General features: G+C 47.3%; 2 protein-coding genes across 2 annotated transcripts in view; one reads left to right on the top strand and one right to left on the bottom strand.

Moving 5' to 3' along the window:
• FLRT1 (fibronectin leucine rich transmembrane protein 1) overlaps window positions 1–10,017 on the top strand; it is a 99,402-nt gene extending 89,385 nt beyond the window's left edge. The window contains exon 4 of the mRNA XM_045024863.1: window positions 7,421–10,017. Within this exon, the coding sequence (XP_044880798.1) occupies window positions 7,468–9,453 (1,986 nt within the window). The 5' untranslated portion in view covers window positions 7,421–7,467 and the 3' untranslated portion in view covers window positions 9,454–10,017. The remainder of the gene's footprint in view (window positions 1–7,420) is intronic.
• MACROD1 (mono-ADP ribosylhydrolase 1) overlaps window positions 1–21,898 on the bottom strand; it is a 203,971-nt gene that overhangs the window by 150,867 nt on the left and 31,206 nt on the right. The window lies entirely within an intron of this gene.

Genomic DNA, 21,898 nt, shown 5'->3' with positions numbered 1-21,898 from the left:
GGAACCGGAAGCTCCCGCGCGCCCCATGGGGAGCGCACAAAATGCCGCCCCCCGAATTCTGCCTAGGGCGCCAGAAACTCTGGCGCCGCTCCTGGTAACACTATCTCCAGACTCCTACTTGATATTTCCCTGTTACATGCCCAAGGATCACGTTCACCCTCTTAGCTACAGAATCCCACTGAGAGATCATGTGCAATTGGTTAGGCAGGAGGTCAGATTAGAATAGCGGTCCTTTACTGGCCTTAAAATCTAGAAAGCAGGTAACTCTGAGCCTAACCTCCCAGAATGGAGTTAAGGGCACTGTGTAGAGTTGGTCAGAAGTTTTCCAATGGAACAATCTTCTGTCAGAAAAAGCCAATTCAATGAAATCAAAATGTTTCACGGGAATGTCCTGATTTCATCAATGTTTTCAAAAAAAAAAATTATCAAAATATTTTGTTCAACTTTATCATATTTACTATTATGTTATGTACAATATATAATCATCCTCCAGGCCTCAAATCATTCCTACTGCAATTTTCAGAAGCTTTTCCAATTTGTCCACACTCTCTTTTGAAGAGTGGACACCAGCACTGGTCACAGTCAGAGGTGAAAGTAAAATTGAAAACTTACCGGTATGGGGCGGGGCCTCAGGTGGAAGGGGCGTGGCTGCGGGGGGGTCAGCGTCCTTCAGCCAGCCCTTCCACTCTGCCTGGCCCACGCTGCCCGGGACTCCAGAGGCGATTTAAACTGTCAGAAATGTCTGCAGAACAGAAATCCCAAATTCTGACCACTGTCCAACTGGATAAAAATCACATCCTCACTATTTGTACTAACTAAATCCATGGCACTTTTCCTGAGTTGGGGGTGTAAAGTCCTGAGCAAATGACACTCAAGGTAACAGTACTCGGTCCTTGGGGATGTAGAGGGAGAGGAAATAAGATTTGAAAGTGCTTTTCAAATATTAAATCAATTAAGTTTAACCATCCACATGAGGGTGTCATAATCATCACTCCCATTTTACAGCCTGGGGAAGATGAGCTGAAAAGAGGTGATAGGAGCTCAGGGGAATGCAGCTAGGAATGGACTGGGTGTCCTGACTGCCAGGCCCCTGCTCTAACCACTAGTCACCACTCCCTTCCTAGAGCTGGGGACAGAACCCAAGAGTAAGCAGCACTGTGTACGTATGTTTCTGTGGGGCTGTTTTAAATACATTTCTCCTTTTAAAGAGCCAGTAAAACAAACAGACAAAAGCTCAGATTCCACGCCCAACTCCTCCCAAGTAATCCTTGCAGTATGACTAAACGGAACCACATTTCCCCCAGGGAACCTTCCCCCACACCCAGTGTTAAGTGGGGGGAGATCCAAGTGGCTTTTAGCAGCATTGCACACACACCCCCAACACGTGCTCCCCAGACCACCTGCTTCCCACAACAAAATCCTCACCAGCACCACCTCCCACTCGCCTCCACCTCCTTCATCTCTCCCCCTTCTCTGGACTTGGCCTTTGCAAAAGGCACACACGAGTCAGGCAGTGAGGTCTTGTCGCTTCTGTCTGCATGGATGCGGATGGGCCCCAGAGGGATAAACTGCGGAGCAAGGAGCTGAGCTTTGGGGGCAACTGAGTTTAAAGTATTGGAGTGTCACAGCAATGCTAACAGATCCCTTCAAACGCCCATCGGCTGGTGCGTACAACTGTTGGAATCTTGCGTTCAGGGATGGACTAAAGCACCAGATTTTTATATTCCTCCACCCTGAAAAGAAGTGGATTAACGGCAGTTCTCAACCTCGGGTCCGCAGACAATGTCTAAGGGGTCCACGAAAGGTTCTCGTTACCATAAACCAGTGGTTTTCAACCTGGGGTCCGCAGACTTTGTTTAAGATTTCCAAAGGGACCACAGCTCCACTTGAAACATTTTAGGGGTCCGCAAATGAAAAAAGGTTGAGAACAACTGGATTAAGGCACCTGATTTGTAGCATTCTCCCCTCACCCTCCCAGCCCCCAGGCCCACTTGCTTCAAAATAACCTATGGCCAAACCAGAAATGCCACCACTGCAAAGGAACGGGTAGCATCTCCCACGATGCTAAGGCCCCCACACCAATAAGTAGCCAGATGCAAGGCTGGAAGTTTGGGCAGAAGGTTTGCAATGGAAGTGAATGGATTGTTCTAAATGCAGTGGGGGCAGATCCCCAGCTGGTGTAAATCAGTGCTGCTCCATTGGCGTCAATGGGGCCAGATTCCCAGGTGGTATAAATCGGCGGCATTCCACTGAAGTCAATGGGGCCAGATCCCCAGCTGCTATCAACTGCAGGCTGGCTTGGGGGAGTTTATTACTCCTCCCTGACTGGCTGACGCTGTCTGCAGAGCAATGCAGGAGCGTTGCCTGATGGGACATCAAGATGCACAGGCAGATTTTAATGTTTAAACGTATTTCCTCAGGCAAAGAGGGCTTGGCAAGCTGCAGGCTGGATTTAGCAGCAGTGTGAATTATTAGGCAGATTAAAGACTCCTGCAGGAATTCAAATGGTTTATTTTGGTGGGCGTCATGGAGAAGCTCAGTCTCTCAGAAGAATCACTCTGCACTGATCATAGGGCTACACTTCCATCAGCCTTCACCCCCAACTCTTGGCAGCCAATGCAAGGTTTTCCAAAGGGATTTTGTTGGCCCAGTTTGAGATGCCTTAAAAGGGTCTGATTTTTACAGCCCTTTGTTCAAATCAGCCTCCTCTTGAGGTGATTGGGTTAACCCCCGACCCTTATTCCCAGGGGTTAAGATTAGCACCCAGGTCTCCTGACTTGCACTGTCAGTCCTTAGTGCCCTTGTCACTAGTCCCTGCTGCCTCCATATGGGACCTTGGCTAACTATGCTAGGCAGGCAGTGCTGCCTAGTGGATAGGGCATTCCACTCGGACTCAGACTTGTGTTCAATACCTGGCTCTGCCACTGGCCTGCTGGGTGACCCTGGGCAAGTCACCTCACTGCCTTGTGCCTCAGTTTCCCCATTTGTAAGAAGGTGATAATGATCTTGACCTCCTGTGTAAAGTGCTCTGAGTTCTACTGCTGAAAGGTGCTGTAGAAGAGCTAGGGGCTGTTATTAACTCGGTACGTGGTGCCGGTGAGAGTTAGGCTGAACTCATTGCCACGAGAAACTGCTGAATTTAGCAAGATTCCAAAAGGAGAGTTAGACTGGCAAGGTCTTCCAAGTATAGAACTGGCCTAAGTGCCGTTCTTAGGAGCCTAAATCCCCACCCAGGTCTCCTATATCTCAGGCTTGCACACTTCCCCTTGCACCATCCTTCCCTTGCAGTTTGCGGCTGCTTTACATTTATTCTGCATGGTGCAAAATCTTTGCACAAAACCAAAGCAAGCTGCGATCAGGCCCAAGAAACCGTTTGACTCTCTGAACGGCAAGAGCATTAATAAAGCATCTTTAACTATTTGAGGAACTTTTATGGTCCCATCAGGTGGATGAACAATGGATTTTTCGGTTCATTGGCAGTTTTGAAAAGTAAAAAACAAAAATCATTGCGGGTCAGACCAAAAATTAAAAAACATTAAATTGTCGGTGAACTGGAAAGTCAGGGTGGGAAATTGTTTCAGGTTGAACAAAACACTTCGTTTTGACAAAATCAAAGCATGCCATTTTGAATCTGAACCTTTTTAAACCTTTTTGAACTTTAAAAAATGAAATTAAAATAAATGTTGAGGCTGACATCAAAATGTTTCCCGTTGAAAATGTCAAAACTGACTGTTTTGGTTTTTTCAGAATTTTTTTTTGTTTCTTTCTGAAACAAAAAAGTGTGAAATCAACATATATTCATTTTGATGGGGCCCATCCAACACAGCATCCCTGCTGCCTCAGATCAGACCAATGGGCCAATTTATCCCCCACTTCCTTAGGTCAGACCAGTGGTCCATCCAACCCATTCGCTGCAATTGAGACCTATTTATGTAAGGCAACCAATCTCGCCTTCTATTACCAGAATACCTGAGTACTTCACAATTTTAATGTACTTTTCTTCTCAACCCTCCATTAGGTGGGGCAGTGCTATCCCCATTTTACAGATTGGGAAACTGAGGCACAGAGAAGCTCAGTGACATGCCTCAGGAAGTCTGTGGGAGAGCAGGATTTGAACCTGGATCTCCCAAGTCCAAAGCTATTGCCATAACCACTGCATTACTGTTTGTAAAGCTCAGTGTGGGTTGGTTCTGATGTCCTGTCCTTCACAAGAGGTTAAGAAAAATTGTTCAAAGCAATTTTAAGGGCGGAATAGGAAAAAAATATCCACAGTTTGTCTTCAAAGCAGCAGCAGGGGCCAAAAGAGATTGGGAAATGAGACCCTTATTTGGCAGTGAGAAATATTGAGCCATAAAGGATTTTATGTCTCATAATGGAGGAAATGGCAAAAACTAAGAGTGAGCCGGGGAAAAAGGAGACAGAGAAAGAAAAAAAAGAAATGTAAAATTTATAGAGGAGCCGAATGCATAATGAACTCAAGCAAAGTGAGTGGTTCCTAGTGATTTAATGGGCACTGGCCCAGCAGGAGACCTCGCTGGCTCAAATCTTCCATGTAAGGGCCTTGTAAAAAAATAACATTGGACAGGGTTTAACTCAGGTGAGGTGAAAGGGCCCGTGATGAGTCCCTGTAAAGCATAACCTGCGGTAGAATTCATTGGCACTGTTCTAAACCGACAGCCTTTCACCACAACCAAGCTGGGGGACAAAGACAGCCACAAGGAAGGGAGGTTAGATAGATAGATGGATAGAAGTGTGTAGGTGGATGAACGGCTAGGTGAGAGAGGTGTGTTTGGGAAGGGATGGGGAGAGAAAGAGGACTGTGCATGGACATGGACGGATAGGTAAAGGGGTGTGTATGGGGATAGAGAGGGAGAGCTAAACTGCAATAGAAAGAAAAAGAAAGACTCCATCAGAGCTTTGGCCCTAGGGCAAAGCCCTCATGTTAAGGTGCATTGAAACTGGGGCAGGGTGTGTGGCCATGAGTCTGAGTTATGGGAGGTGTTCCTGGAATGGGGATTACTCCCCTCCCTGGCGCAGACATCATCTAGGCCAATGATCCCCAAAATTTACCTCGTGCCCCCCTTACCTCTAGGGAAGTGTGCCCCACAGTTTGGGAACCTCTAATCTAGGCACACCCCTCCCATTGCTTTACCACCATGCAATCCTCTGACCCCATCTACTCCACTGCATCTCTCTCCCAGCTACGCAGGGATGCAGGCAAATAAAACTACCCATAAAACCAAGCGATTTACTGCACTTAATTTGATAGGCTACATAAACCATGAAATATAAACAACAGGACATAAAAGCGCATCCAAAAGAGGTGGCCTTGCAACAAAGTGCCCTGTGGCCCGGACGCTCTCTCCTCTGCAAAGATCTGTTGCTGAGCAGTTGTGAAACTCAGAGGCTGGGTGCTAACGCAGCAGGAAGGATACTAAGGCAGGAAGATGAGTGTCTGCAATAGAGGCAGGAAACAGGAGCGCTCTGGTCTGTGACTCCATAAACCCCACCATTATCCATCACGCCACAGTGCAAGATACAATCTCAACTCTATTACAATCCTGAGCCAATGCAGGTATTGTGCAAAGTGGTAACTACCTAGGATCCACACACACATACAAGGTGACATGCAGCTGTTGTTACACAGCCTCAGAAACTCAGCCATCTCTGCTTAACTCTAGTTCAACCAGGAATTATTCCAGGGCTGTCCTGTGGCCTTTCACCCCGGAGGTCAGAATAGGTTATCACAGGGGTCCCTTCTGGCCTTAGAATCTATGAACTTCGGGACTTCGCACTTGAAGCTGGCTGCAGCCCCAGGCACACCTCAGGGAGAGCATGATCTAATGGCTAAGGCCTTATGAAGGGAGTGAGGACACCAGAATTCTATTCCCGGCTCAGAAAGCGGGGCAGGAACTGTCTATAACTTTGTGTGTGTACAGCGCCTAGCACAATAGGGGCCCAATCTTGGCTGCCCCGTAAGCACGCTTATAATACACATGGTTAAAATTATAGCGGTTAGAGCAGCAGGGCTGGGCATCAGGACACCATGGTTCTAGTCCCAGCTCTGGAAGGAGAGTGGGGTCGACTGGTTGCAGCAGGATGTGCTGAATCCCTGGGTTCTAGTGTGGTCTAGTGGTTAAAGCAGGGGATGAGAGTCCAGACACCTGGATTCGATTCCTATCTCTCCGATTATCATAGTGCCTAGGAGTCTCAGTCATGGACCAGGACCCCATTGTGCTAGGCCCCCTGTGTACATGCCTCCACACTAATGGCTATGCCGGTATCACAACATCAGTAAAAAGTCATCCCACAATCCACATAATTGTCCTGAGACAAACGCTGTGTGCACAGCAGGTCTTAGACTGCAAGATCTTTGGGGCAGCGGATGTCTCTCACTGTGTCTCTGTGCAGCGCCCAGCACAATGGGACCTCGATCTCAGTGGGCTCTGTGCAGTGCCAACACTACCAATTTGATCGACGGATCTATAGCTATGTGCTACCGTAACACCACTAATAATGTGTAAATCTCAGATCCCCTGAAAGACACAAATCTGCAGTGCATTAGTTTCTCTCTGACACCCTTTACCGAGAGGAACGATGGGACGAGTGGGTGGCTAAGCGACAAGGAGAGACAAATGCATGCAGGTAGCGGGAATGTGCGCACGTCTCTGTTATCTGCTTCTAATGTATGCAGTGTTGTGGCTATATCTCTGAGGCAGCTGGAAGCTGGCGTGTCAGCGTTGCCATTAGAAAGCTCTTATTAACATGGATTTATACGTCTTCTGCAGCAGATTTTGCAGCCTGACAGATGCCGGGGGAAGATTTAGTGCTGGAAGCAATGTGAGGTGGTGGGGGGGGGGGGTGCATTAGTGGTGTTGGATTTTTTAATTGACATGGGGATCTGCTTTTTGGGTTGTAAAAGGAAAAAAAAACACCCCAGATTTCATCCGGACCATGGAGAAGTTTTGTTGGGATTTTTAGCTTTGTGATTTTATTTTTAAATCATCAAAAATAAATGTACCTATCAGCTGGCTGAGACTTTGTTGTGAGGTGGTGTGATCTGTTGGTCAAGGCACTGGACTAGGACTCCAGACACTTGGATTCTGTTCCTGGCTCTTCCACTGACTTGCTGGGTGACCTTGGGCAAGTCACTGCCTCTCTATTTCCTTCACAACTCTTTGTCTGTTAGAGTCTAAGGTCCCCAGGGACTACCTTTTGCTGTGAAGAGCCAGCATAACAGGGTCCTGATCTTGGTAGGGGGTCTATGCAGTGCCTGACCTGATAGATCAATCGATCAATTGATAGACAGAACACCCAATGCTTAGCCCCCATTCCCATGTTGCAGGCCTGCCCATCTCTAATCCTCCATGTAGCTCCACCTCCATAATTCAGGCTCCTCCCATTTCTCTCCCCTCTACAGGTCCCAAAGGTGTAACCCAGGGTCCGCTCCCCACCCCCCCCGGCGCAATGACAACAGCATCCACGGTGACCTCCACGGTGGTGACCACAGCATCAGCCATGGACCTGCGTGACTGGCTCCTGCTGTGCTATGGCCTGGTGGCCTTCCTGAGCGAGGTGATGGCCAGTGGCGCCTCCTGCCCCTCGGTGTGCCGCTGCGACAACGGCTTCATCTACTGCAACGACCGGGGCCTGACTTCCATCCCAGCCGACATCCCCGACGATGCCACCACCCTGTACCTACAGAACAACCAGATCAACAACGCCGGCATCCCTTCCAACCTCAAGTCCAAACTCAATGTCCAGGTGATTTATCTCTATGAGAACGACCTGGACGAGTTCCCTGTCAACCTGCCACGCTCGCTGCGGGAGCTGCACCTCCAGGACAACAACGTGCGCACCATTGCTCGCGACTCCCTGGCCCGCATCCCCCTGCTGGAGAAGCTCCACCTGGATGATAACTCCGTCTCCACTGTCAGCATTGAGGATGATGCCTTTGCCGACAGCACCCGCCTCAAGCTGCTCTTCCTGTCCCGCAACCACCTCAGCAGCATCCCATCTGGCCTGCCTCGCACCTTGGAGGAGCTGCGGCTGGATGACAACCGCATCTCCACCATCCCGCTGCATGCCTTCAAAGGGCTGAACAGCTTGCGGCGGCTGGTGCTGGATGGGAACCTGTTGGCCAACCAGCGCATTGCCGACGACACCTTCAGTCGGCTGCAGAACCTCAGCGAGCTGTCCCTGGTACGCAACTCTCTGGCTGCCCCTCCGCTCAATCTGCCCAGCTCCCACCTGCAGAAGCTGTACCTCCAGGATAACGCCATCAGCCACATCCCCTACAACACCCTCTCCAAAATGAGGGAGCTCGAGAGGCTGGACTTGTCCAACAACAACCTCACCACTCTGCCCAAGGGCCTGTTTGATGACCTGGAGAGCCTGACCCAGCTGCTGCTCAGGAACAACCCTTGGTTCTGTGGTTGCAACCTCATGTGGCTGAGGGACTGGGTCAAGGCCCGGGCCTCAGTGGTCAACGTGAGGGGGCTGATGTGTCAAGGGCCGGATAAAGTGAGAGGCATGGCCATCAAGGACATCACCAATGAGATGGATGAGTGCTTTGAGGCAGGTGCACAGGGCAATGCAGTGGTGGCCAAGACCACCACCAGTCACGCAGCCGTCACCACACCTCAGGGCTCCCTCTTCACCCTCAAGGCCAAGCGACCTGGGATCCGCCTACCAGACTCCAATATTGACTACCCCATGGCCACAGGGACAGGCACTAAGGCCTTGGTTCTCAATGTCAAGCCACTGACAGCCGACAGCATCCAGATTAGCTGGAAGGCCATGCTGCCTGCAGCTTCCTTCCGGCTCAGCTGGCTGCGTCTGGGTCACAGCCCAGCGGTAGGCTCCATCACTGAGACCCTGGTGCAAGGGGACAAGACTGAGTACTTGCTAACGGCCCTGGAGCCCAAGTCCACCTACATTATCTGCATGGTCACCATGGAGACAGGCAGCACCTATGTGGCAGATGAAACTCCGGTGTGCGCCAAAGCGGAGACAGCTGACACCTACAGCCCCACCACAACCCTCAACCGGGAGCAGAACGTCGACCCAATGGCTGGGCTGCCTCTGGCAGGGATCATTGGTGGGGCGGTGGCCTTAGTCTTCCTCTTCCTGGTCTTGGCAGCCATTTGCTGGTATGTCCACCGGACGGGTGAGCTGCTGACGCGGGAGAGGGCCTACAGCAGGGGCAGCCGGAAGAAAGATGACTACGTCGAATCAGGTACCAAGAAGGACAACTCCATCCTGGAGATCCGAGGTCCTGGGCTGCAGATGCTTCCCATCAACCCACACCGAGCCAAGGAGGAATATGTAATCCACACGATATTCCCATCCAACGGCACCAGCTTATACAAAAGCACCCATACCATCGGCTACGGCACAACCCGTGGATATAGAGAAGGCGGCATCCCAGACATAGATTACACCTATACATGATGGAGAACCCCTCTCAACCCTCACACCGCCCCATGCCGCTGCCACCTGGTGGCTTACAAATTGAGGAGAAACTATTTTCCCTAACAGAAACAGCTTGAGTGGCAAGCGTTGGGGAGAAGGGAGGGAAAAACTATTTTGTAGAAAAACAAGGGGTGGTTAAAAATTAAAAAAAAAGACATAATTTATATTTAATATTCCAGATTTCAAACGAACAACACATGCTCATGGATCGTCATGGATCGAGGAGAAAAAGCTACCTGTTCATATCTTTCCTCTCGTGTAAATCTATTTTCTTTTTCAGGAGTTAGGTTATAAAAGAAAAAAGAATTCAACACACAACTGTCATTCCTGAATGCTGACTGTTGACGGTTCAGCCATCCCTGCTTCAGATAGGAGAGGAGGATTTTTCGCTCATTTTAATGGGATCTACTTCCAACCCTTTCCTGTTTTTATTCCCACAACTGGTTTCTTGGTTTTACTTTTTACGCCGTCTTCATCGACTGTTTAGTTAAGAGCGAATGGATTTGGATTTCCCCCCTCTCCCACAGCTGGGGGGGAAATGGGAAAATATTCCATATTGCAGCATAGTTCATGGGCGCGGACAATTGAATTGGACCCCTTGGTTAACTCCAGACATTTCAACTAGAAACATTATCTAATTCAATGCCTAGCTTTGTCCATAGCAAAAAAAAAATATATATATATATATGCACATATATATATATATACACACACACACACACACACACACACACACTTCTTCATCATCATTTTCTTCCAGACATCTCGGGTGATGGCTTCCAGGGGATAAGATGCGGAATGCTGATGTCCAAATGTATCTCAGGTTCCATTGGGTCACATATATTTGGGGGAAGCAGTGGATTTTGATTCAGATTCCAGCACAGTAGGCTTTGGTGGAAGATTCTGCCTTTTGGGCCAGGTGTTAGGAGGCAGGAATGCACAGGGGGCCCATGGTGCTAGGAAAAACCCAGTCTGGGTCACTGCTGGTTTGGGAGAATCCTGCCGAGATGGTTAGAATTGCTTGAATCAAAGCCACGTTACTTTCTTTTTAAGAGGACCACCAGGCAGGTTTGCTCAGGAAGTCACAAAGATATATAAGCAGCCCCAATTAACCCTCATCTATTTTCCTTGGAAAACCCAGCCTTGACTTTTCACTCTCTTCTCCTTTTATTAACATTCAAAGATTTTAAGATTACACCCAGGTCTGAAATCAGGACAGGAGCTATTGGGTGCAATTCCATGGGCTTGGGCCTCAATGTTTTAGGAAACGCATGTGACACCCAGTCTTGTGCAGAGAGAGGTCAAGTGCAAGGACATGGCTCTACACTCCAGCAGAGCTGGCGATAGAATCCAGGCATCCTAACTCCCAGTGCCTCCCTGCTCTAACCACTAGACCCCACTCCCTCAGGTGCATAGGCCTAGCCTTGGGCTGAAACATAGGTATAAGGAATCCGCTGCAGTGCCACTGTGCTCCTGTGAGGCTGTATTTCAGAGCAGGGTTTGTGGAAGGTGCATGGCGATGCCCTGGTGCTAACTACGGCACGTGGGCTTTGTAACTAGCAGCCGAAGCGCCAGATCTCAGAGGCTCATAAGGTCATTGCAGACTGGACACGGGATCTGAAGTCGCTGAAAGAAGCCCTGGGGAATCAGTGAGGGGGCTGTACCAAAATTCACTTGCCCCCACTCCCACCACACACACACACACACACACACACTACATGCACACAGAGAAACACACATACAGAGGCAATCTCACACACAGAGAGAGAATCATAGAATCATAGCAATGTAGGGCTGGAAGGGACCTTGCAAGGTCAGCTAGTCCATCCCCCAGTGCTGAGGCAGGACCATCTAAGACAGGTGTTTGTCCAACCCGTTCTGAAAAATCTCCAATGATGGGGATTCCACAACCTCCTGTGGAAGCCTGTTCCAGTGCTTAACTACTACTCTTATTAGAAAGTTTTTCCTAATATCCAACCCAAATCTCCCTTGCAGCAGATTAAGCCTGTGACTTCTTGTCCTACCTTCAGTGGACATGGAGACCAATTGATCCCCGTCCTCTTTGTAACAGCCCTTTACATATTGGAAGACTATTATCAGGTCCCTGCTCAGATGTGTTTTCTCAGGACTAAACATGCCCAGTTTTTTTTCTTCATAGGTCAGGTTTACTAAACCTTTTATCATTTTTATAGCTCTCCCTCTGGACTCTGTCCAGTTTGTCCACATCTTCCTAAAGTTTGGCACCCAGAACTGGACACAGTTCTCCAGCTGAGGTCTCACCAGTGTGCACTTACCTCCAGTGTCCTACCTATGACACAATGATATTAACCTTTTCTGAAACTGCATCACATAGTGGATTCATATTCAGTTTATGATCTGCTATATATATATGTGAAGATATACCTATCATAGAACTGGAAGGGACCCTGAAAGGTCATTGAGTCCAGCTCCCTGCCTTCACTAGCAGGACCAAGAACTGATTTTTGCCTCACATCCCTAAGTGACCCTCTCAAGGATTGAACTCACAACCCTCAGTTTAGTAGGCCAATGCTCAAACCACTGAGCTATCCCTCCCCCTAATTTCCAGGTCCTTTTTGGCAGAACTACCACCTAGAGGGTTCTGCCCCATTTTGTAGTTGTGCATTTCATTTTTCCCTCCTAAATGTAGCACTTTGCACTTGTCTTTTGTGAATTTCATCTGAGTGGTTTAGACCAGTTCTCCAATTTGTCAAAGTCATAAAGTGTTTTCAACCCCTCCCAGCTTGGTGTCATCCACAACTTTCATAAGCATATTGTCCACTCTGTTATCCAAGTCATTAATGAACATATTGAATAGTACCAGATCCAGTACAGACCGCTGCAGGACCCCACTAGATAAACCCTCCCAGTTTGACGGCATACCGTTGAATTACTCTTTGAATTCAGTTCTTCAACAAGTTGTGCACCCACCTTAAAGTAATTTAATCGAGACCACATTTCCCTACTTTTCTTATGAGAGTGTCATGTGGGACTGTGTCAAAAGCCTAATATTAAGATCTGTGTCTATCGCTTCCCCCCATCCACTAGGCCACTAATTCAGTGAAAGAAGGAAATTAAGTTGGTTTGGCATGATATATTCTTGACAAATCCGTGTTGCCTGTTACTTAGTACCCTATTATCCTCTAGGGGTTTACAAATTGGTTGTTTAATAATCTGTTATTATTTCATACACACACACACACACACAGACACAGTTGTCCTTCAGTGCTGCCGAACACACCTGGATCGAGTGAAGGACCCGCTGCCGCAGACCCAGAGCTGCTGCTTCTTCAGCGGCAGGGGCTCCTTCCGCTCTGAGTCTCCGACGGCGGGTCCTTCACTCGCTCCGGGACCCGCCGCCAAAGTGCTCCAAAGACCCGAAGCGGAAGGACCCCCACCGCCGAAGACCCCAGGCCCCCTGAATCCCCTGGGTGGCCCTTGTGGCTGGACGTTAAAGTCAGACACATTCCAATTAGAAATAAGACACCAAACTTTCACAGTGCACGTGATTAACCACCAGAACAAACTCCCAGGAGATGGGGTGAATTCTCCATCTCTTGGTGTCTCCAAATTCAGACTGACTGCCTTGCTGGAAGATGCTTTAGCCAAATGGCAAGTTACTGGGCTCAGTACAGAGGAAACTGGGTGAAATGTTATGGCCTGTGTTATGCAGGAGGTCAGACTAGATGATCTAATTGCCTCTTCTGGCATCAAACCAGTGGAGTACAGTCCACACACAGTTGCACCCATTTAATTATATCGGTTTAACATTAACAACTTCTGTGGAGAACCAAGCTCTACATTTATTAACACAACCTAAATCAATATGAGCCCGGTTTAAACTGATATAAAGACATCTCCACAGACGTTTGCACTGATTTGTCTGAAGACCAGGTCTTAAATCTTGCTTATAATCAAAATCGTGCTAATCTCATCTCATCTACAACCAGAGTGGCAACAATTATTACTATTTATTATTTGTATTATCAGAGCCCCACTCATGGATCAGGACCCCAGTGTGCCACGAGCTGTACAAACACAGAGAAAGACACAAGTCCCTGCTTCAATCTAAGTGTAAAATAAGAAACCCAGATACAGACAGAGCAATAGAGAGTATGGTGATTTTAATCTGAGTTAGTAACAATCCCTAGCACTTATATAACCCTTTTCATCAGTGGATCTCAAAGGACTTTACAAAGGATAAATAGCATTATCTCCATTTTAGAGGTGGGAAACTGAGGTACAGAGGGGGAAAGTGACTTGCCTAAGGTCACGCAGCAGGCCAGTGGCAGACCAAGGAATAGATGCCTGGTCTCCTGAATCCCAGTGCAGGGGGATTCATAAGACCACACTGACTGTCCAAATGCAAGCATTCAAAAAATCAGAAGGTTTAAAAAAAGGAAAAAAAAAAAACACAAAATGTGGGGTTCCTTTTATTTGTCTTCCAGATGTCACGTTCTTCTCTATAACCAGGAGAGCTGGAGACTTCTTTTAATAAGAGCTGGCAGTCATGAGAATCCAGGAGTGCAACCTGCATTATAGACAAACCCCCAGATCTGCCCTGGTGCCCAAATCTGCTTTTACACTTCACCCCTTGCAAACTGCAACTGCAATTCCAGCAAAGCTTGGCTCCGATGTTCCTTGGAAAATACAGCTTCCCCAGCTGATTATGCCACTGGTCTGTCCCAACGCAAATGTATGCAGCTAATTAGCCACTTGCCAGAACAACCAAGGGATAGGATGGAGGGATATTTATTCACAAAGTTCAAAAGAGAGTCATTTTAAAGTGGGAAAAGTCTTATTGCTCTTCCTTTCCATTCACAACCATGGCAAGGTAAAAGACGACAAAAGAAAGGCATACAGCAGAGCTTATATTTATATGATTAACACTGCATGAAAGGATCCAGCCCTCAGTCCCGGCATTCCACCTCCCACAAAGTGTAATTTTATTAAGTGTTTAACTCTACACACAGCACTTAACAAACGGAGCTAATTTGAACTGGCGCTCCAAGAGGACACGTTTAGCACAATGCAAGCCTGGCGCTCATTAATTCAGGTGATTCCAGCATGTTTGGCTTATGGCTTTCCCCTCCGCGCACCTGGAGTTTACAGTAACAATTTACAGCTCAGCTTGCAAAGCTGCCATCATTTAAGACAGAGCCATTTAAATGGGTAAAAAAGTGTTTTAAAATGCAAATGGTTTTCCTTTATTTATTTATTTATTTGTTGCCAAAAAATTCAGCTGCTAAACTCATTAGCTGAAACTAAGCCACTTAAAGGTGACACCAAATATGGATTTTTTTTATATTTGCCAAGGATTGGCTCCTTCTGCATAAAGTGTCAATGAGCTCAGCTCTGGGGGGCCTAGGGTGACCAGATGTCCCAATTTTATAGGGACAGTCTCAATATTCAGGGCTTTGTCTTATATAGGCACTTATTACCACCCACCCCGGTCTTGATTTTTCACACTTGCTATCTGGTCACCCTGCAGGGGCCCAATCCTGCAAATGCCAAGGGCAAAGCCGGCATGAGACCAACCAGAACATTTCACGCTTGCTTTGCACTAGTATGAACGAACGAGAGTCGAGCCCTGTTGCTTCCACCATCAATATTTGATCCAGGTGGAATCTTGAGCCTAAAGACAAGCACAAAAATTCTCTGAGGAAGCAGTCTCATCCACAGACTGTCTCTGTATCTTACAATCTATCCTCCCTACTAGACATCACTCCCCCAACACACACATTGAGCTATCTGTTCAACTCACTTATGCCATCCAGCTTGATAGCTGCCTAGGGCTTTTACTTTGAGTAACAGCAGTCACCGTTCTTTGAATAGCACATAACCATTTGGCCTGAATTCTCCACTGGCTTCTTACATTTTCTTCTTGTTCCCTTCCATTTTTGCAGGGCCTAGTTTTTGCAATCCGAGAATCTGGAGCAATTTATCTCAACCTTCCCTCATCCTTGGGAGTTTAGAGAGATATGGGGTAAAGTTTCCAAATGTGCCTAAGTGACTTAGGGGCCAAATAGCCATATTTAAAAGTGACATAGGCAATACGAAGCCTAAGTCTCATTGAAAGACAATAGGATTTAAGCTCCAAAGGTATATAGCAAACCTGATCAAAATATTTCATACAAACCAGTTTTCCATCAGAAAATGCCGACTGGATTAAATCAGAACTTTTTGCTGGATTTCATCAGCATTTTTGTAGGAAATTATCCAAAATGCTTTGCTTCAAAAAGGGTGAAAGGCTTGGTTTTGATGCTGCGTTTTTATATTCTAGTATCAGATTGTATAAAAGTCTAAACAAGACATTTTGACCTTATCAAAACAAAATATTTTTTAATTGTTCACAGAATGAAATTCCATTTTTTGGCCAGTTCTAGTATTTAAGCACCTAAAGATGCAGATGGGTGCCTACTACGATTTTTTAATGTGCCTAAATGAGCTAGGTGCCTAAATCCCATTGCCTTTCACTGGGAGCTAGGTGCCTAACCTGCTTACGAGCTTTTGAAAATCTCACTAGGCATCTATCTGCATCTCTAGGTGCCAAAATACCTTGGTAAATCTGGCCCTAAGTCACTTTTACAAATGGGACTTGGGCTCATAGGTCACTTAGGTGTTTTTTTAATAGAGGTCCCTCTCTAACGCTTTTCTCCTCCCTTAGAATAAGCTTAGCTACTTTATTCTTTCTGTGGCAGGTATCTGGGCATGATTTATTGATTAGGGTTGAGGGGATGGGACTGGGAATCAAGACTCCTGGGTTCTATTACTAGTTCTGGAAGGTGAGTGAGATTTAGTGGTTAGAGCAAATGGGCTGGGACACAGGACTCCTCGGTTCTACTCCCAGCTCTGCTGCTGACTCACTTCATGACATTGGGTAAGCCCCATACCCGCTGTGTGCCTCAGTTTCCCCCAAGAGTAAAACAGGTATTGTGAGATTAAATTACCTAATGCTTGTAAATTGCTTCTTGCTGGGAAGTGCTACAGAAGGGCAAAGTATCATTGTTTTTAATAAGTTGTGGGAACAGAGTTGTCCCTGCTCTTTGACCTTCAAAGCAAAACTAATCTGGTGGAATGGTGGCCCATTTTCACCTCAGTCATCGAGATGAAATAGATCCAAAGTGCTGGCCTTCAATCTCATTTCATCTGTTTGTGACACAGTGTTCTCAAACAGTTTAAAATACATCCCGAACATAGAAATCAAAAGACTAAATCAGACCTGTGGGCCATGTAGCCCAGTATCCTGGCCAGATTCTTCAGAAGTATCCTTGCATTAGGCAGATGCAGGATAATCTACCCTCTACAATTCCTAATAGAGATCGGCTTAAGCCCTGAAGCATGAGTTTTAATATCCCTTCTAATGCTCATTTTGTTGGCATTAACTATTCTAAGTCTGGATATTCTTGTTATCCAAATGTCCAATCCCTTTTTGAATCTTTCAAAGGTTCAAATCATCAGACCTGATGTTTTAAAAACAAGGCTTTCGGGTGAGAGTCACCCTTTGAACTACTTAATTCAAGCAAGCACCACGAGCCCTGTTTTGATGGTCACATAGTTACTAGAAATATCCTTGTCCCTGATCTGGGTACCATCAGTTTGACAACAGTATAACCCCCAGTTTGAAACTGGTGTGAATCCCAGAATTTGACACCAGTGTGACAATCATCTTGAAATGGTGTGACTCTCAACTTGAAACTGACATAACTCCCAGTTTGACACTGGTGGAACTCGCTGACTACATTGGAAATTACTCCTGATTTACACTGGTGTAACGCTGATCAGAACTAGGGCCCTTATGCTCACAATCAGTGATGCAGCCTTTACAAACAATTTCTTTCCTCATCAAGGAATGTTAGTCCCCGTCTCATCCTCACTTTGATGGACAGAAACTTAGAGTAGAGGAGACATTCATTTTTGTTCCTTAAGATTGTTATGAGATCAGATATTGGCTTGATTCTTTGCTGACTTGACTCTTGTGAACTCATTTCCACCAGTGCAAAGTGAGAATGTAAATATTACCCATTCTAATTAGGTAGCACTTTGTATGACATTCAGGGAGACAAGAAACGGGGCCCATTTCATTTTGACTTCAAGGGCAGCTTTGCCTAAGTAAGTTCTACAAGCTTTGCCCCTGGCTGTGCTGTAGTCTGGATGGGGGCTGGTATCAAAACCGGTGGCATCAGAACATGGTTGGCAGGACATCTGGCTTTTTGGCACCACAGTTACAATTCCAGAGAGGGCTGGATGGATTTTCATACATGGCTAGTAAACAAAGAACAGGATTGTCTTTGAGGCTGGGGAATGCAAGGCAGAAACAAATGTATCTAAAGAGGTCTAGGAGTTCCAGCTCCTATCAGGCCTGTGTTTAAATACACCAGTATCCATTTCAGAATTTACAATACACTGTAGACTCTGCATAATGCTACTCTTACAGCTGGGGGCACTATCTAAACGGCACCCCTCCCCCTACCACTCTAAGCCTTCAAAACCTTATTTTCACTAGTTGTTGCAAGAAAAGCTATGACAGGACTAGAACCTTTGGAGCTGTGAACTCCAAGCAGTTGGTTAAAGTAACAAAGTGAGAGTGAAGTAAAGGGGGCAGAGTTAAGGTTGGGTGGTGGGAGTGAGGTATACATTAATACACCTCTATCCTCCCCAAACACTCCCCTCTATCTTCTGTCCATCCCCACACACACCCCTCTCTATCTATCCATCTATCCAGCCCCCACCCTTTTATCCATCTACCTATCTGCATACACATCTTTCTATCGATCTATCCATTCACCCATCCCTCCCTCTTTCTCCACACACATTTCCTGGGTTTGGGAGGTTTAAGTTTGCATGTTCTTAATGTAAGTTTAGCCACTTTTAACATTCTGGAAAGGCACATGACAGCAGCAGGCAACCGTAAGTCTGCCTTAACCAAGTTTTGGGGTAGTTAATAGACAGGGAAATTACTGCATAGAGTGAGAAGCGTGGCTAGTATTGTAGCTGTCATCTTCATGGCTGTCAATTGACATGCAAACCAGTCGCCCCAAGGAGCAGCTAGCTTTCCATTCCCCCACATAATCCAGATCAGAATTGGATTGGCACACAGCCAACGGACATTCAACAGCTCAACACAGCTGCAAAGGAAGTCAGCCCCTTGCGTAGCATCGTTAAAAGATTCAGGTCAGCTCGTTGCAAACTGGACCTCACATAGCATCGTCAAACAGACTCAGTTCAGTCCCTTGCAAACTGCAAGGGATCCATCAGACCTCAAACAGCACCATCAAACAGAATCAGTTCAGCATTACGTTCAAATTCTGTATCTTCACATCAGCGGGACCTCAATCCCTCCACTCGTGAATCCCTTTTCTTCTTCCGTGCATCTGCTGAGCCAGGCGCGGACGGAGGCCAGCCTGGTTATCCCGTCTCCTCGCCACCAAAATAAGGGTTCTTTTCCGAGAAACCAAAGTGCACTCATTGCGCGCCCTTTGGCCTCTTTCCTTTAGGTGCCTTGAAATTTTCAATGTCTGAGATGAATGTGTTCCTTTGTCCCCCCCCTTTTCTTTTTCATATAAAAACAAAAAACAAAACAAATGGACAAAAAAAAAGTACGAGTTTAAAAGAAAAAAAATTCTTTCCTTGTCCTTTCTTGAAATAAAATAGAAAGATTTAACTTTTATGGTGGTTTGAGTCATTCTCTCCTCACCTGCGGGGGTGGGGCTAGGTGTGCAACTGCAAAATTAAAACAAAGGCACTGTTGTGTAGAGGAATAAAAATGGATTGGTGCTAGGGTAGGCTTGGAGCGCGAGTTGGAAGAGGGCTACCGAGGGAATTATATGTTGCTTTTTCTCCCCAAAGCACAGCACAATGGCCCTGAGAACAGATAAGCATTTCCATCCCCAAGGCCAGAGTGATGTTAGTGTATAAATATTAAGGCAGCTCCTAAAACCAACCTCTATCTATCCATCCATCTGTCTCCATATATACTCTTCTATCTATTCATCCATCTCTGTACACATTTTTCTCTATCCCTATATCACCCTTCTATCCATCCATCCCCATAAACACCCCTCTATCTATCGCTGTACACAGCACTCCACCTGTCTATTCATCCTTTCATTTATCCATCCCCAGTCTTATCTATCTGTCTATCTACGGCCACCTCTACCTCTCTGGATGCCAGGCAAAAAAACTCCAGGGCCTGTAGCAGATCAGGGGACAGGCATTGGCCATGATGTAATGGGGGATGTGAGGGGAAGGGTGTTAGGCCATGGTGTGAGAGGGATGAGAGGGGAAGGGTATTAGGCCTAACACCCTTCCCCTCACATCCCTCCTTCACACCATGGCCTAACACCCTTCCCCTCACATCCCCCCTTCACACCATCGCCTAACGCCCTTCCCCTCGCATCCCTCCTCACCCCATGGCCTAACGCCTTTCCCCGCACATCCCCCCTCACACCATGGCCTAATGCCCTTCCCCTCTCATCCCCCCTTCACACCATGGCCTAACGCCCTTCCCCTGCATCCCCCCTCGCACCATGGTCTAACACCCTTCCCCTCACATCCCTTCACAAGGCGTTAGGCCATGGTGTGAGGGGGATGTGAGGGGAAGGGCATTAGGCCATGCTGCCAAGGGGGGATGTGAAGGGAAGGGCAGTAGGCCATGGTGTGAGGGGGGACATGAGGGGAAGGTCGTTAGGCCATGGTGTGAGGGGGGAACGTGATGGGAAGGGTGCTAGGCCATGGTGTGAGGTGGGATTTGAAGGGAAGGTCATTAGGCCATGGTGTGAGGGGGATGAGAGGGGAAGGGCTTTAGGCAGAGACCCAACTCCCAACAAATTCTCCATGGTTTCCTCACATACACAAAACTTCCTGTCCAGCTCTCATTGCTCAGAGGGCAGAATGGGAAGTTCCAGGCACAGAGGAAGGGAAAAACACAATAAGGTTTCAGCCTCTGAAGCTTTTCTGCCTGATATAGACACATGGCTGGCTGGCTGGATAGCAGGTGCAAAGAATTCTTTAGCTGAAATGACAGGGACGTTTTCCCTGGCTTATCCCACTAGGTATATGAAGACAGTCATGTGGAGGCAGAGATGAAGGGCTGGGATTTACAGACTGCATTTGTTCTGTAGATGTCATGAGCACTAGGAGCCGACTCCTCCTCTACCCCACCCCACTCCCAACTTGGCACTCTGCTATCTTCCTCCCCAGCCTTGATCTACCTTTCAAACGCCCCTGGAGAAAATTATTTGCTGTCAGAACAACAGTTGTTTTTGCTATATTTTACCTAAAATCCAAGCTCATTGCTTCTGCATTAGACCTGATTTCATGTCTAGTTACAGGTTAATGGATTTTTCTTCCTTACGGCGTTGCACAGGAATGCCATTTCTCAGCTCGGGAACATGCTTCAGTGGCAGCTTTTGTGCACCAAAAGCAGGCTGGAGCTTAAAGGCTGGGGAAATGATCACACCTGCAGAGCCACTCCAGTGACCTGTAAGGTACACTGTGCCCTAGTCCAACCACAAGCTATAAGGCTCCATGCAAGAATGGCTGCGTGGCATTCTCTGTCCTGTTCTTATGCAGTAGGTCATAATGATCCCTTCTGGCTTTAAAATCTGTTACCTCAGCTGTCAGAGCACCCATTATAGGAGCTGCTACATTCACTGGGCCAGCTCCCGAGCTGGTGTAAATCAGCATCACTCCATTGGAGTCAATGGGCTGCTCCTCGGTTAGGGGAGAGGACGCCAGGGCCAGCTCCAGCTTTTTTGCCGCCCCAAGTGGCAAAGACAAAAAAAAAAAAAAAAAAAAAGATAAAGCCGCGATCGGCAGCACTTCGGCGGCAGCTCTACCACGCCGCTTCATTCTTCAGCGGCGATTCGGCAACAAGTCCTTCCCCCAAGAGGGAGTGAGGGACCCGCTGCAGAATTGCCGCCGAAGACCCGGATGTGCCGCCCCTTTCCATTGGCCGCCCCAAGCACCTGCTTCCTTTGCTGCTGCCTGGAGCCGGCCCTGGAGGACGCCAAAAAAAATTTTCACCCTGGCCAGCAAAATGCCTGCGGATGGCCCTGCATGTCCCCTCCCCATATTCCCCCATGGTATCTGGCGAAAGAAATGTAGTCAATGAGATGACACTGGTATTAAAGGGACAGACCCAGAGGGCGTAGAAGAAAAAGCTGGCTAGAAAGATGTGACGAGTCCTTCACTATAACCAACTTCCCAAAGGGCCCCGGTCACTCCACTGGGGACTCTGCTATGTACCTTGGTTCTGAGAGCAGCATGAATCCCAACTGACACTAAGAAAGAAACATTTTAGCCTGAATAATTGAGGTCCAGAAAAGGCCACATGCCCAGTCCATGATTTAACTGGCCAGCTCTGCAGGCTGGAACCAGAGGTTAAACCTGCCAGAAAATAGAA

Source organism: Mauremys mutica, chromosome 7 (genome assembly GCF_020497125.1).
Source record: "Mauremys mutica isolate MM-2020 ecotype Southern chromosome 7, ASM2049712v1, whole genome shotgun sequence".
Taxonomy (NCBI): Eukaryota; Metazoa; Chordata; order Testudines; family Geoemydidae; genus Mauremys; species Mauremys mutica.
The sequence above is the reverse complement of the archived record's forward strand: the minus strand, read 5'-3'. Positions and strand labels throughout refer to the sequence as shown.